This window comes from Elaeis guineensis, chromosome 1, assembly GCF_000442705.2.
Source record: "Elaeis guineensis isolate ETL-2024a chromosome 1, EG11, whole genome shotgun sequence".
Lineage (NCBI taxonomy): Eukaryota > Viridiplantae > Streptophyta > Magnoliopsida > Arecales > Arecaceae > Elaeis > Elaeis guineensis.
Window position 1 is genome coordinate 105791611 of NC_025993.2, and position 16051 is coordinate 105807661.

At 37.5% G+C, this 16051-nt stretch overlaps 1 protein-coding gene across 1 annotated transcript; it reads left to right on the plus strand.

Annotated features, from left to right (window-relative positions):
* The first annotated feature begins 159 nt into the window (after positions 1 to 159).
* On the plus strand, positions 160 to 5763 carry LOC105038291 (ubiquitin-conjugating enzyme E2 variant 1D). The gene is made up of 4 exons (XM_010914052.3): positions 160 to 382; positions 2784 to 2923; positions 3860 to 3985; positions 5420 to 5763. The coding sequence occupies exons 1-4, from the start codon at positions 349 to 351 to the stop codon at positions 5558 to 5560; spliced, it is 441 nt and encodes a 146-aa protein (XP_010912354.1). The 5' UTR covers positions 160 to 348; the 3' UTR covers positions 5561 to 5763.
* The last annotated feature ends 10288 nt before the right edge of the window (positions 5764 to 16051 follow it).

Below are 16051 nucleotides of genomic sequence, written 5' to 3' on the forward strand. Positions count from 1 at the left end.
TTTATACACTACATTTTTTTGTATACATGTGCATCAGAGTGGATTGGCTGATCGTGGCCGTTGGATCCGAAGGTCTGAGCAAGAAAGTAAGTGCTAGGACAACACACTGAATGTATGTGTATAGGAATCTCACCAAATTTCCGCCCATTCGTTCCTTCCAACCCTAGAGCTCCCACCATCGCCCTTTATTCCTTCCAAGCCTTTAGGCCCCGCCATCCCTAATTCGGCTTTTGGTTCCCCTTTTTATTTTTCTCCCATTATCGTCTCTCTCTCTCTCTCTCTCTCTGATCTCGATCTCTTCGATTTCTTCTCGATCTCGGCGTTCGTGAACCGAAATCTTCCTCAGCGATGACGATCGGATCAGGAGGATCAAGCGTTGTGGGTATGATTTTTGAAACCTGGATTGGATTTTATTTTCTTTAGGGATCGGCTTGCGGATTATTTCTCCGATGTTGGTTTTTTGTCTTGGAAATTATATAAGAAATTCATCTATGGCCTGTCTTAGGTTAATGGTAAGTTCGATGTGTTTTCGATTTCTTGATGGTTTTCGATCCTAATTTCGGGTATTTAAATCTCCTTTTTTTTGTTTTTCAATCTCTAATTTTTGGCGCGGAATCTGTAGTTTCTGCGGTATTAAGCTTGGAATTTTTGTTTCTTATTGTATCTAGCTTTGAATTTTAAAACTATTGAATTATTTGCGAAGAGCTGATAGGTTCTATGTGTCATGTGAGCATATCATTATCTCGGCTGACATCTTGTAATCTGAGATGAACGTTTTGTTTTTTGTTGGCTGGATGGGTTATTGGACTCGTGCAAATGTAGATATAGATTCACCTAGGGGACTTGTGCTTCCTATGATTTTGATGTTTTGCGCCCTTGCCTGATTGGCGTAGAGGGTTGTTATTGCAAATATTTCTGTTTGAATTCTAGTTTCTTCTATTATACGTGAATTTTTATATCTTGCAGCACATTAATGATAATTTTTGATGAATTTTCATTGTGCACTAGTGGATTGGTTGCTTTTCCATGAAAACTTTAGGGGGCTCCTGATGGAAACTTGATCATACATTCAGGTGGTGTTTATACTATTTATTTTGATTTAATAATTATGAGGTTACAATAGCCAACTTTTGGTATTTTCAAATGTATTTATACTGACGTTGGACACAGTCAGCAAAATAGCATGGATACATTATGTGCATTGAAGAAACAGTTGAAAAGGGGACATCAGAGCCTTAGCTTGGTCCTTTCCGAAGCTCTTGCTCTTGTCTAATCTTTTCTCTAATCATTTCTTGTGGTTGGTGGTTCCCAAATATTTTCCTCATGTCCGAAAAGCTTTTTAGACTTGCAGTAGATCATGTTTAGAAGTTGAATTCACACTTTAACTTCCTGTGCCATTGCCCTTTACATATTTTGTTTCCTGTATGTCCTTCCTCATTTCATACTCAATGCTTAATTGAGCTTTTTAAACTCTCTTTGCTTTGTATCAGTCTAAGGGTTTGTTTAGATGGTCAGAAAATTGTAGCTATAGTTTAAGATTAGATAACTGTATATGTAATGAGTTGCTACAAGGAAAAAAATATTATAATATTATCTGTCCTGGTGCTTGGTCCGCATATAACTTTCTTTTCTGAAAGAAAAGAGTGCCCTCTTCATCCGTCCCGGCCGGTTGGGGGTTGTGAAATTAGTCGGGGAGAAATCAGATGGGCAAGTTCTCAAACTCACCTCCATTGTCAAAATGAAGCAACAGCATATAAGGGAGAAAAGGAAAGACTATGAGCAGCATCCCCAGTGGAGGCCTTGTTTAAAGGCCATCTAATTGAGGCTGGTGGATGCCATTACTGTAGGATGCACATGGCTACTGACATGGATGGAGAGTGGCCGGAGGACAGAAGTTTTAGTCAAAGGTTGGCAAAAGGAGGAGGAGAGACGATGCTACAGATAGCAGCTAGTAGAAACTGTGGTTGATGCCTGACAGAAGGAGGCGAGTGAGGGTTATCATCAGCACATAGAGGGTCAGCACTCAAAGGACAAGGCTGTTGTCAAAGGCTGGGGATGGAAGGAGAAGATAGAAGGCAGGTCCATAAACTTCCATTGCTGTGGGCAAGTGGCAAATGGGGGGACAGTGGATGGAAGCCATGAATTTGGCTGAAGCAGTGTAGAAAATGTCGAAGAGACATGTCAATTTGAAGATTCACAAAACCACCCCCTACATGACGAGACTTCTTGGTTATGGTTTATGCTGTCCCGTACAGAAATTTATCCACTTTGATAAGCTCTTATGGATTTATTTATGAAATTTCAATTGTTTTATGTCTGATACAACTGGCAAGTGGCAATATGATAGGCAGATGATTATGAAGATTTAAAGGGTAACCCTTACATGATGAAACTTCTTGACTATGGTTTATGCAGTCTTGTACAGGAATGGAACCACTTTGACAAATTGTAGTTGATTTTCTCATGAAACTTCAATTGTTTTATGTCTAATACAACTGGCAAGTGCCAGTATGTTAGACAGATTAATTGTGAAGGTTTAAAGGGAGTGGTTGGCAATTTCTTTTGTAGAAGGTTTTGATTTTCTATTTATTTGGTAGCCAAACTAAGAATGTTTAAGATCGAGTAATTAGTTATGGTAATCTTGGCTTTTCTAGTAGACTTGTAATAGTGCTATCCGTAGATGGTTATTTCAATATTTCTAGGTGGTACTATTTAAATGTACCTTTTCTTTTCACATATTCTAAGAAAGTGATAAATTTCTCTACCATTATCTTGCTGCACAGTACCTCGGAACTTTAGACTGCTAGAGGAACTTGAACGTGGAGAGAAGGGCATTGGAGATGGCACAGTTAGCTATGGGATGGATGATGGAGATGACATTTACATGCGTTCTTGGACGGGTACCATAATTGGTCCACATAATGTATGTCCCTGTTTCTTAGACTACTGGCATATCGTTTAAGAATGACTCAGATCGGCATTTCTATGCTTATGGCCCAGCTCATTCCATATAGTCATTGGAGATATCAGACTAGATTTTATTGGGTGCATTTTATTAAAAGAATGAAAAAAAAAATATTCATCCAGTAGTGTTATTTATCTTCTTTCGCCAGAGATTATCAAGTTGCCGGCATTTCTGATTATCACTTTGATGCATTTTTGGTTGATTGGTTGCTATGTGTGGTGTGTAATGGAATAAAATAGAAGCTGTACATGGTGATCCATACCATCAGTCTACTAAGGAAACAGCACAAATTTATACATATCGGAATCTGCTTTGAGTGAATAAATGCTTATCTAGCTAACTTTCTAAGCACTTGGAGCTCATGTTTTCCTTTTTCTCAGTCATCATATCTATTTATATATGCATGTCTTCTGGTTGTTTCTGTTGTTTATGATGTACAACTGCAAAGTAGGAACTGTAATATTTATCTGTTGAAGTGTCTTGTGTATACAATATAAATGCACTTACTTGTTTCTAGTTTCCGCATGATGACTGTTCTAAGTGTTCATCTGTAAAGAAATACAGTAAAGGATTTTGAGGTAGCTACTTGTGATTTGCCAATCTGATTTGTGAAAGTCTGTACAAAGTGTTGTTAGTTTCCTCAGAACCCATCATGATTTATAGATGCATTCACAAATGCCGCCCCTGCAAGACAATTTACACCTGCATTATGTTGTTTACTTTAGAGTTATACAAGTCCAATGATTATTTGCTGAGGCACAAGTCAGTAAGCAGTCTGACTCAATGAGTTGAACCAGGATCTGCTAGTTGAGCTTTGAGAATAATCTATTCAGCAAAATGCTCCTCCAAGTTACCAGTTTTATTATTCTCCTCTTTATTGCATTTCTTTTGCAGTCAGTACATGAAGGTCGTATTTATCAGTTGAAGCTCTTCTGTGATAAAGATTACCCTGAGAAACCTCCAATTGTCCGCTTCCACTCACGGATCAATATGACATGCGTTAACCATGAAACTGGAGTGGTAATAATCTCTCCTTTTCTGTAGCTAATCTGATTTCAAAAATCTGCCGTCACAATGATGCTTACAAATTATATGACCCATAGCTTTGCAATCATAAGGCTTTGTTGTGTAAAGCAGTGCTATCTTGCATGATATTGATGGCATTGCGGCAAGATCTTTTTCTCCGAAAAAAGGCATTGAGGTGTGCTTTATTAGAAGAGATAGCCTTCATCTCCCTTGAAAATATTATATAATTACTAAATGAAAATATAATGATGATTTAGTTTGCAGAATTAGAAAGATAATTAGCATGGCAAAAGCAATTATAGAAAAAAATTTCTTTTCCTTTTTCTTTTGGTGGATAGAATGTGTCTATAGATAGTGGGCTACATAACAAGGGTAGCTTTCTTCTAAAACTTCCAGAACCCCCAAATCCTGGTTGAGGTATGATTCAAACCCAGATCTGTGTGACAACCCCAAGAGACTCCACCAGCTTGGTAAGCTGGAACCAGAATGCAGTGTGTTATCTTGGTTAGCTAGTGCCATAATTAATCTCACCTTACTGTTAAAAGACTTGCTAAACCATTGATTCATTCCAAGCTTGATTAAATAACCACCTGCTGTAACATGAATAACATTTTAATGCAGTATAATCTAATGAAGAAGGAACACTTACTAAAGACTTTGGCTGATAGGCGTGAATTTCGTTTTCTTTTGAACGATGATCAAAGTTTCTGTTGTTTTGAGAAAGTTATATATTTGCTGATACCTGCTTCTTTAGGTACTGAGCAGCCATGGCACAAAGCACCACAAAAACCAATTAATCTGAGTCTCCTTTATAGTTTCTAATAATAAGATCTGAAACTCGTAGTATTATTAGATGCATGTGCTATTGTTTTGATACAATGCAGCAGGAAGATGACAGGACATATGCTACAACCCCTTGTTGGGGGATGTATGTTAATAAATCAGGTAGGATTTTGATTGGGGGCAGGTTTTGATGGGTATACTCAGACTTGAGCATGAATCAGGCCAGGCTCAAGTTCAGTGGGGTCTAATATCTAGGTAAAATATCCCGGCCCAAATGGCCTGGGCTGATCTCAGGCCTAGATTTCAGAGCCTGAGCCCGGCCTGATAGCGAATAGTAGGGCCCGAGCCTAACCAGACTAACCTGGGACTTTCCCATCCTTATATGCATTGTTTTTATTTCAAATTTATAAAATATATTATTGTATATAACTTTATATAAATGTACATTATGAATGCTTCTGTCGGGCCTGAGAAATATAAGCTCAGGCCAACGTTGGCTTGAGCATGACAAAATTCGGGCGGAGCCGCATGGGCCAGGTCGATTTTCTGCAGGGCTAGATACACTGGTGGTTGGAAATAGTTATTGTCTATTGTTCTGCACCAACAGTTGGATTCCCAAATGATCTTTTTTGTGATTTTGTTCAGGTTGAACCAAAGAAGTTTGGCATTCTGGCAAATTGGCAGAGAGAGTACACCATGGAAGACATATTGGTACAGTTGAAGAAGGAGATGGCAGCACCGCACAACCGGAAGCTTGTTCAGCCCCCTGAAGGTACCTTCTTCTAGTGGATTAGTATAATCATTGCTTGTCCTACAAATGTCAAGGACCCAAGGACTGCCTCGTGTGGATCCCTGTATTCAGGTTGCACCATTTTCATTTTATGTTTAACTGCATTGCAGTCAGGATGTTTTAAATAGGATCGCTTATGCTCATGTGGGTGAAAAACATGATCATATTTATGACTAATATATGCATAAGCTTTCCAGAATGTGTCTTTATGTCCTGATCTTGGTTTCAGTTGAGCCAGTTACTGCTGGAAAAAAGAGACCTTGTCAATTTGGGGATGTTCCTGCACAGCCAAAATTCATGTCTTTTAATGTTGCCTCTTGAAAGTTTCATCAACACAATGTCTGATGGAGGTTAGCCAATGTCAACTCGGATGAGAATCTTTTCGAGAAGGTCCAGAACAAACATTGGACCCGGTTGCATAACCGGTACCATCGCACCAATTTCTGTAATCAGGTTTGGTGCAGTGAGGTTCTGCAGGGTGATCAAGCGGTTCCACAGTTTCATATTGAGTTCAGCCGTACCCACCAAATTGCTTGGATGGACTTGGTGCCCAAAATGGAGCCATGAGAAGATCAGTTTACATTTCTGATATCAGCGATGTTACGAGTTGGATTGCTAGTTGTGTCTGTAGAGCTAGATGGAAGATCTATGATCAGCTTGGTCTATACGTGCCAAGATGCATGCAGATAGGTTAACTAAATTTCTAGCTGGTTTGTCCTCCATGCCAAGCTTCAGCATCCCCCGTCTCGGCCGACCGGTCTCTTTCTGAGCCAGCTGCCCAGAGGCTTTTTGTGTCGAGCTTCGACGGGCTTGCCGGAACTTGTCCGGGGTTTTGACCTCACGGGTGGATTGCGGTATATTGCTTTAGGAAATAAGCCGAAAGGAAATAAAAATTCTACTGTTGGTATTCCGTAACAGATCATATATCAGTGTTCCGAATTCAGCTCCTCAAATCATAACGCATAGTTATAAAACGCTAGATGGGGAGCATTTTCATGAGTCCTGGAAGAGTGGGGAAGTGGAGAGCATTTCGGCCATGGAGAGGAAGGTGCAGTCACAACCTGAACGGAGGCCCGGCTGATGGCTGGTGGGTTTCTTTGTAAAGGTTCCAACATCTTTCCTTTCTCTCTTTCTCAAGGATGGTTATTGTAGCTGGGCCACTGCATGTCTAACCCAATCCGTATAGGGCAAGCTTTATCCATCCTATTTAAATTCCAAAATAAGTCTAAGTTCTCAATAAAATATTGGAAGTGAATTTAGATCAGAAATGATAAGCCCTGCTTCGAATTTGATTCGATATAATTTAAATCAATTTTTTTAAAAAAAATATAATTATTTTAAAATATTTATATAGTAAATTTTTTATCTGATCTGATTTGATCCGATTTATTCTATCTATTCGGTCCGAAATGGATATGAAGTAGACGTAAATATAAAGTTTTTGATGGTTGGATGGACCAATCCATCTGATAATTGGCGGACGCCCAGGTAAATTTGAATCAGGTTTCTTCTGCATAATGCTGGACCGGAATGGGATGTTAATTAATTAAAGATGTGTTTGATTAATTATTAAATTTTTTTTTTATTTTTTAATTTTTAAAAAATAAAAATTAAAAAGTAATATTCGGTAACAACATGAAAAGTAAAAAAAAAAAAACAAAAAAATCAAATTATATGCAAAATAAAATTTTTTTATTTTTTAAAATTTATTTTTTTATTTTTTTTATTTTCGCACGTCTAAAATGCCAAACTAAAAAGTAAAGAGTCCGAATCTTTTTCTCTCGTCGAGCTCTTTACCTTCCCACCTCCTCTTTCTCTTCTTGAACTCTTCTCCTTCGTTGAGTTTTTTACTTATCGTTCCTAAATATTATTTTTTACTTTATAGCAACATAATTATCAAATATATTTTTTATTTTTTTATTTTTATTTAATAATAAAAATTTAAAAAAATAAAAAATATTTTTAAAAATTAAAAATTATAAAACAAAAAGCATAACCAAACGCATTCTAAGTGGGGCAATAAAATCAGAGCCCTTTCAGTCAACCTGCTGATCATGGTCCAGCCTCGGGGATTATTCACACGTTTTTCAAATTGATCATTGCCGCACAGCTATGCTACGCTTGTCGGTGTAAATGCCACAAACAAATTCCGTGCTAGACCTGAAAGCCCAGCTTGTCGCATCTCACATCTTTTCTGGTCAACTGCTGCCAAATATCAGCGAAATAACGAGCTCTTGCGTCCAGCGCGCGCATTTTGCATTGCAAGTTAGCTTTTCGGGGTGCTCGGTTGGTAAAGATTTTCATATTGATAAGAAGGATTCTGGATTCAGTTCCCCTCAATTAAAAACGTGAAACTTTCATGCCTTCTAGAAATAAGGTTGCAGTCGGTAGCTTGACAACTTAATATGATAGTTTGAATTACTGTACTTAGTATATTTTTTAAATAATAATTTAAATTATTTTAATAATTATCTTATGAAAGATAATTTGAATTATTTTGGGAGGATTGACTATTCAAATTATCACTTCATTAATAATATTGTAATAAAAATTTTGGATAAAATTTTCTCAAAAAAAATCATATAAAATTTATTGCCCAACTCTTCCCTTCTCCCTCACCTCCCTTGGTGTGCGACCTTGACCCACGGCTCCATCTCCTTTTGCCTGCTCGTGGCTTCTCCGTCCTTCTCCCCCTCTTGTAGCTCCTCCACATCTATCTCCACCACTTTTATGACTCCACATGCGCCCACCCCTATCCCCCCAGTGCCCGTGGTTCTTCACATCTCTCAGTCTGTTACTTCTCCGCACCACCACCATATTCACATTACTTCAGTTATTTTTACCAGAGAAAAAGAAGAGCACCAGGACAAAATTATTAGGGATATTTTGAATATTTGATTTCATATTATCGATAATCTGATTATCATATCAAATATGTGAATCAAGATTTTTAGTAATTTTACTGTAACATCACATATATATACTAAATACAATAATCAACATTACTAACAATTTAACGATGACAATTGTTGTGGCTAATCCCCCATTGCGCCCGTTGCTATAGAAGAACACTTGCAAAAGAAGTCCGTACTAATAAAAATTATGTCCGGCAGAGATCCTCCGATGTCTAAGTCAGTGGAGAGTGATAAAAGCAAATAAAATTTTTAGAAAGGCAGAGTATCAGTCCAGAAGTATCTTACCCAATGCTGTTTATTTACTTCCTTTTATAGATGAGTTGTTGGTAATCGTTTGTAATGGTTTGACACATGGATCCTGCTTATTTCGATGCTACGTGATCATTAGATGAACGGTTATACCCATCACTGATTATGTTGCGATCATTATATACTTTTTGTGCTGGCGATTTCTGGTATATCGACTCTATGTCGGCAGTCCGAATGTGTTGATTGTATGTCGGTAATTGTAGAAGTCCGAATGACTATCAGTCGATAACTCTGATATGTCGATGGTCATTAGCTTGAAGTCGATTAAGTCGTTATAGTTGAAATGTTTGCCAAAAAGATTGAGAATAGCCGACTGTTGGTCAGCCTACCGACTGATAGTCGGTGGTCTGTGCCAATCAGGCTGATTAAAAATCGGATGATGTCATAATTGAAGCGAAATTTATTCTGTGATATAGTTTTGATGGTTTGTCGTCCATAATCGATAGATATTTGATTGGCCAACTGTGAATCGGGAGAGTCAACTGAATTATCCCAACAGTTGCCCCCCACTCCCAAGTCCAAGATGGCCTGACATATGGATTGGCACATGGTCTAACAGATTGGATGAAGGAAGTTGTCACATACTATCTCGAGCCCCGATTCAACTGCAGACATTAATAATTTCTTCAAAAAATGAAGAGTCTCTAATCGTTTTATTGTTTCGATAACTGTGAGATCATCATTGGGATGTCGATTCGAGAAGATAGTTTGACGCTCGGAGAATCTGATCGATTTGATTTTAACTAGTCGATTTTGACCATGTGTCCAAATGTCATTGGTGCTGAGCCATATAAGCGGATAGAAGTGAGGTGGCATGATTAGGTGGTAGGTGTGTCGAACTGTCCGATCGATGATTGGTTCTAATGTAGCCACATGTTGGAATCTAGAGCAGTCTTGATTTGAATAATTTCATCTTGACCGTTGATAGGTTTTATATATATAACGTCGCTTTCATTTGGATTTTCTATTTCTGCATTTGTCAACTTCTCCTGCAACAGAGGGTTCTGTCTTGGGTGCTGAGAGCTTCAGGATTCTTGAAGTCCTCCTCTTTGTTTTTCCACGATCTTCACATCATCCTTCCTCTTTCCTTCTTCTTCTAGGTTTCTCTCTACCATTTTTAATGGCAAATAGGAGTACAAAAGATAAGAGGAAGGTTAGAATAGACGAAACTCCCTGAGATAGTCGATCAAAAGATCGGTTGACGATTCTCTTTCAGGTATGGAGATGGAAGTTTCCTCATTATCCGGATCCAATATTGATTGACTCTAGAAACAATATCATATCCCGAAGCAATTTCAACTCTTTTTACCTGATCCGGATAGTTGGATAAGTTCTCTTCCTCTGGGTTAGGTAGCATTTTATGTAGAGGACCTTCGAGCTAGTCTTCGCTACCTAATTTCGAAGTTTGTCCAGAATCTCCTTGACTATTATTGTCTCAATCTTGCTCAATCGACTCCGAATTCTATTCGGTTAATCATTAGTTTTGCTTTGTTGTGTCGTCTGATCCTGACCAACCCTTGGCTTTCGCTTTTTCGTGCCTTCTTCGTCCTTCATCCCCACCCTAAAACAAAGAGTTGGTGGTTCTTTAACTCAAGGAAGAGTTTATCTTTTATTTTCGATCTTCCATCATCTTTTCATGGGTGGAAGAATCAATTTTTTTCATTTCTTCTCTGTCCTTCTGGGGCTTTCCTTCATCCTGGAGAGATTCGAGAACCAATCTGTTGCTCCAAGAATTGATTTTGATGATCACAAACTATTTGAGGGGACTACTAATGAGTTTCTTGTCCTTAGAGAATATTTTAGTGATGTTTCAGATAGTCCAAATATTGAGTTTGAAAAGCTCCATCAAGTGTGCCAAAGTGATGTTTCTGCAAGTTGAAGCCTTTTTTGAAGCCTTTTGAAAGTGTCAAATTGATTTAAATTCATTTAAGAGTATTTGGCAGTGTTCTGATAAGTTTCGGATCTTGAATGTATGAAAAATCAGATTGAAACAAAATGAGGTGACCCAACTAGGTCATCCCCTTCCATTGGATAGCCGGCACGCTCTGTTTTTGACTTGTGGCACGTAGTGGGATAACTCATGGGACGATCCCTAAGACCTTGAGACCAAAACAGAGAGTCTGTTTTTCAGACTGGCCAAATAAGGTGACCCATGGGACTTTCCAGTCGTAGTGGGACGACCCATGGGATATCCCATTCTGGGTGAACCTCGTAACGACTAGTTTTCAGTCTATTTTTGGTACATTTAATGTGCATTAAACACTCTCCAACGGCTCTTAACCGACACCAAGACACTCTTAAGTCCAAATGGAGGCTATAAATGCTCTATAGAGGTAGAAAATCAATCAAGATTTATGCATTCAAGCTCACATTCGTGAAAGTGATAGAAATTCTTAAAAAGAGAGGAAAGAAGCAATTAATCAGCTCACCAACCACTCTCCAGCTGCATTCAAGTATGCCAATCATTTGAGAGTGTTCAGCAAAAGCTTCTTCTCTTTAAGTATTATATTTTTATTGCATTTATTGTGCTTATTTAAGGGGTTGTTGTGCTAAAATTTTTGTATACTATTCACTTACTATTGTATTTTAGATTTTTTTGGAGAGATTTCAAAACTCAGATAGGTTGATCCGAACCTAAAATCGAAGTGTGTGGAGGTTGGTTTGTACCCGAGAAATAAGTGTTCTTGCTTAGATAGCAAGGGTCAGTGTTATCCGATGTTTTGTATCTTATAATTCTTTTAGTGGATTGAATTCCCAAGTAGGAACTTGGAGAATGGATGTAGGTACAAGGTTGATACCGAACCACTATAAATCTCTTGTGTTTTTTATGCTTGCATCTCTTTATTCATTTATTGTGCTTTATACTTGCTTACTTGTCATTTGTGGTTGATTTCATTTTCTTAGCTAATCAATTCACTCCACTTAACAAGTATAGTATATTACCTGAGTACACTAAGCATAAAATTTTAAAAAGATCTAATTCATCCTCCTCTTGGACTCCATATTTGGGCAACAAGTGGTATCAGAGCTCGGTGCTCTAGTTCTTGCTTGATTTAACCATTAAGAGCCAAAGATCTATGATAGTCCAATTTAGCACATCTCTAGTTGAGGGATAATCTACAAACCGACCTCTACTTTTTAATGGATCCAACTACACCTATTGAAAAACTCGGATGTAAATTTTTATCCAAGTACTTGACTATGATATGTGGAGTATTATAGTAAATGGACCCCACACACCCATTAAATTGATTGATAGTGTGTCTCTCTCTAAGTCGGAAGGTGAATGGGATGAATTTGACAAAAAAATGGCTCAGCTCAATGCTAAAATCATGAATGTCTTATATTATACCTTAGATGCAAATGAATTCAACTATATTTCTACTTATAATTCAGCTAAAAAAATTTGAGATAAGTTAGAAGTTATACATGAAGACACAAATCAAGTAAAAGAGTCTAAAATTAATATGCCTGTATACAACTATGAATTATTTAAAATGAAACCTGAAGAGTCTATAATATAAATATTTACTCATTTCACTGACATCATAAACAGTCTAAAAAGTCTTGATAAGTGTTATTCTAACAGTGATTTTGTGAGAAAAGTGCTTAGGTCTCTACCAAGATCTTGAAAGACAAAGGTCACTGCGATTGAAGAAGCCAAAGACTTAAACACTCTACCTTTGGAGGAGCTACTTAGATCCCTCATGACCCATAAGCTGACCATGAAGCAACATTCTGAAGAAGAGATCAGAAGAAAGAAGATAATTGCTCTCAAAATAATAGTACCAAAAGAAGAAGATTCAGAAAAATCGAAAAACAGTGAAGAAGATAAGGACCTAGCAATAATCATCAGAAAATTCAGACGTTTCATAAAGAAAAGAAGACAAGGGATCAAGAGAAGACCACCAGCTAAGAGAGAGCCAAGTAAAGAAAAAGAGCAGTCCGTCATCTGTTATAAATGCAAGAAGTCGGGCCACTTCAGATCGGACTGTCCTCAGCTCAAGAAAGGTCAGAAAAAGTTTAAAAAGAAAAAGACAATGATGGCCATATGGAGTGACAGTGATGACTCTACCACAGATGAAGAATCCTATGAAGAAGTCAACTTATGCCTTATGGCACATAAAAATGAGATAATCCTTGAAACTCAAAATAAATTTTCTTATAATGAACTGCAAGAAGCTTTTCATGAACTTTTGAATGATCTAAGAAAATTAGGATTTAAAAATAAAGATTTGAAAGTGAAAAACCAAGCACTAGCTAAAAAAAAGAAAGAAATAGCCAACAAAAATAAAAAATTAGAAATAAAATATCAAACTCTATTGAAAGAAAAAAAAAATTCAAGATTAAATAAAACTCTTGTAAAAAAAAATTAAAATCTCAAGGAAGAAGTAACCAAATTGAAACCAATAGTTGATAGATTTATCCTAAGCTCAAATAAACTATAAAAGATTATTGACAATCAAAGGACAGTATATGATAAAGTCAGACTTGACTATAATACTCTTAGAAAATAAAAATTTTTGAAAAATATTTTTGTAAATACATCTATGAACAAATTGCCAAATATTACTTGTTTTAAATATGGCAAAGTAGGACATAAAGCTTATATATGCTTATCAAACAAATCTGTTGGTACAAATATTAAAAAAATATAGATTCTAAAAAGAACCATTGTGACTAATCTCAAAGGATCCAAGTTAGCTTGGGTACCTAAAGTTAAAACTTGAGTTTATATGTGCAGGTGTGCCTTACATGTTGGGAATAGTGTCTCAAAGCCAATCGTCAGCCTGTTGATGGTTGTGCTCTTTCCTGTATTAGTATATGAATTATAAATAAATAAAAATTATTTTGATATTTTTCATCGCAAATTATTTCATCTTCTAATGAACTCCTGTATTGTAGTGAAGTTCTTAGGACTATTTAGACTCGATAAAGGAGGATTTATCGTTTAGTCTTTAAACCTATTCACGATCAAATAATATGTTGTTACCAAGGACAACAACGTTTATCAAGTATAGGTAGTTGTGTGCCATATGGGTTGGTTGTCCTCTTAACCAAGGAGTGTGGAGACACTGGTATGGCATACAGGTGAGATGTAAGGGTATATCTGCACTGAACGTGATCGACTCCGGAGCTTTTTCTGCTGTCAAGATTTGCTCCGATGGGATATGGGTATAACTGTCCCTTTGACCTGAAACCGTCATGGTGACTTGCAAGCAACTCACTGCACTTAGGCACTGGACTATCTGAATTTCTAATTCAGTGACGGAAGGCTGCTGGGTGTAGTCAAGTACTTGACTTGTCGGTGCATGTGTCAAGATGAGATTGACCACTCCAGTTCAAGAGCTGTATACAGTCGTGTTTCAATTTAGCAAAATCTTGGCTAGGGTAGTCCTAGTGAGAAGTCACAGGACTGTTTGAGTTGAGCACGATTTGGATGATCTAATCAGGGTTGACAGTTTAACCCTGAATCGTCCTAAACACAGGGGTCAAAAGGATGAATTATACAATAACCATATTCACGTAGGTTCTGAGTGTTGCGATTATGACTATTCGATCTATCCAGATATCGGGTACTATTGCTAGATGGTCACTTCGATTAGTACAGGAATTGGTTCCTGTGCTACTGACTTAGGTTCGAACCTGCAGGGTTACACACATTAGAGGTTCCTATCTGATCTGATGGCTAGTGAAGAGTCCTAATGCTCATGGACTTTGAGTTCTACGTGTCTGAAACTCTGTGATCGAGAATCAGGATTCTCTAATCACGAGTTTCACACATTTTGGATACCGGGGTCAAGAGTCCCACTGGTTTGGAACTTTTTGATCAGGATTTCATATCGATGGACTTTGATGCCCGATTGCCCATCGAATTTGGACTCAGTATTTATGAGAGATTTAGTTAGTGATTTGATCACTAATTAACTTAATTTAAAAGAGTAATTATTTTTAGATCAAGTCCAATTGAATTGGATTCAGTTGGGTTTGACCCGATTAGGTTAAGTGTTGACCTAATTGCCAAGGTGGTTTAGTCCCTGATCTAATTAGGGGTTGGGCTTAGTCAATTTTTGATTTGATTAAAATTTTATTGAGACTAATTAAGCATAATTAAGTTGGGTTTAACTTAGTCTAATTGTGCCTAACCTATTTTGATCAGGTTGGCTCAATTAGATTGAAACCACTTTGACCTCATCTCCCTGCGCCACCTCACTTATCTGTGCCCATTTGAATTCACGAGAAACAACTTCTTATGAATTTTCTCCCACGCAGAAGCCTTCGCACGCCCTCCCTTGTGTGCCATTTATCTGGATAAAGATTGATTTGTTGGCCATTCAAATTCAAAGGATGTTTGAATTTGAATGGGCAACTAATCCATGCGCCACCCACCTTATCTTGTGCGCCATTTAATCTACACGAGAAAGAGTTTCTCTTGTAAATTCTCCACGCACAAAGAACCCATGCCTCCTCTCTTCTCTCATCCAGAGTGGATAAGGATGGGTTGGTTTGCATTTGAATTCAAATTTGATTTGAATTCAAGTGAGCAACCACCTATCTTTATCTTCTCACGTGGATAAGACGTGTCTTGTACTGTTTTAAAAGAGAAGAGAAGGTGGGGCATGCGTAGAATTTTTTTGAGAGAGAATAGTGGGCATGAGGAAGCCTTATGCGTGAGTTGGAAGTTCAAAAACTTCTGAGAGAAAAGAAAAGAAAAGAAACAAAAGTGGACGCAGGGTTTCAGTGAGTACCCTAGAGTTTCTGCCTGGGGTTCGGGAAGTGAGAAGGTGAGCTACGAGTGTCATGAGCCCATCAAACTTCAGAGAGAGCTTCATCAACCTCTCAAGCACCTTTGCTGATGATTCAGAGTATTTGAGGAGTCGACAGACATCGATCGAAGGAGTTCGATCAGCATCGATCGTCGAAAGGGTTCTGCGACGAACTAACATTCATGAGAAGCCGATCAGATCGAAAGCTTCGTGTGGATGATTCGCAGAGACCAGATATACTATGTGGCTGCATTACAACGATCAGACCTTTCCGATGATGATCAGACTGCAGCGATCGACTACCTGCATGAAGGTAATATGTTCTGAATACATAACAGTAAAATATTTACTGTAGAGAATTCAAAATTTTAAATTTAAATACACGCTATATATATCATATTTAGATCCTTGTGTAGGGTTAATACATATTAATTAATTAGATTAATTAATATTTTTCACTATAAAATAATAATTTTTAAAAAGTTTTAAAATTACC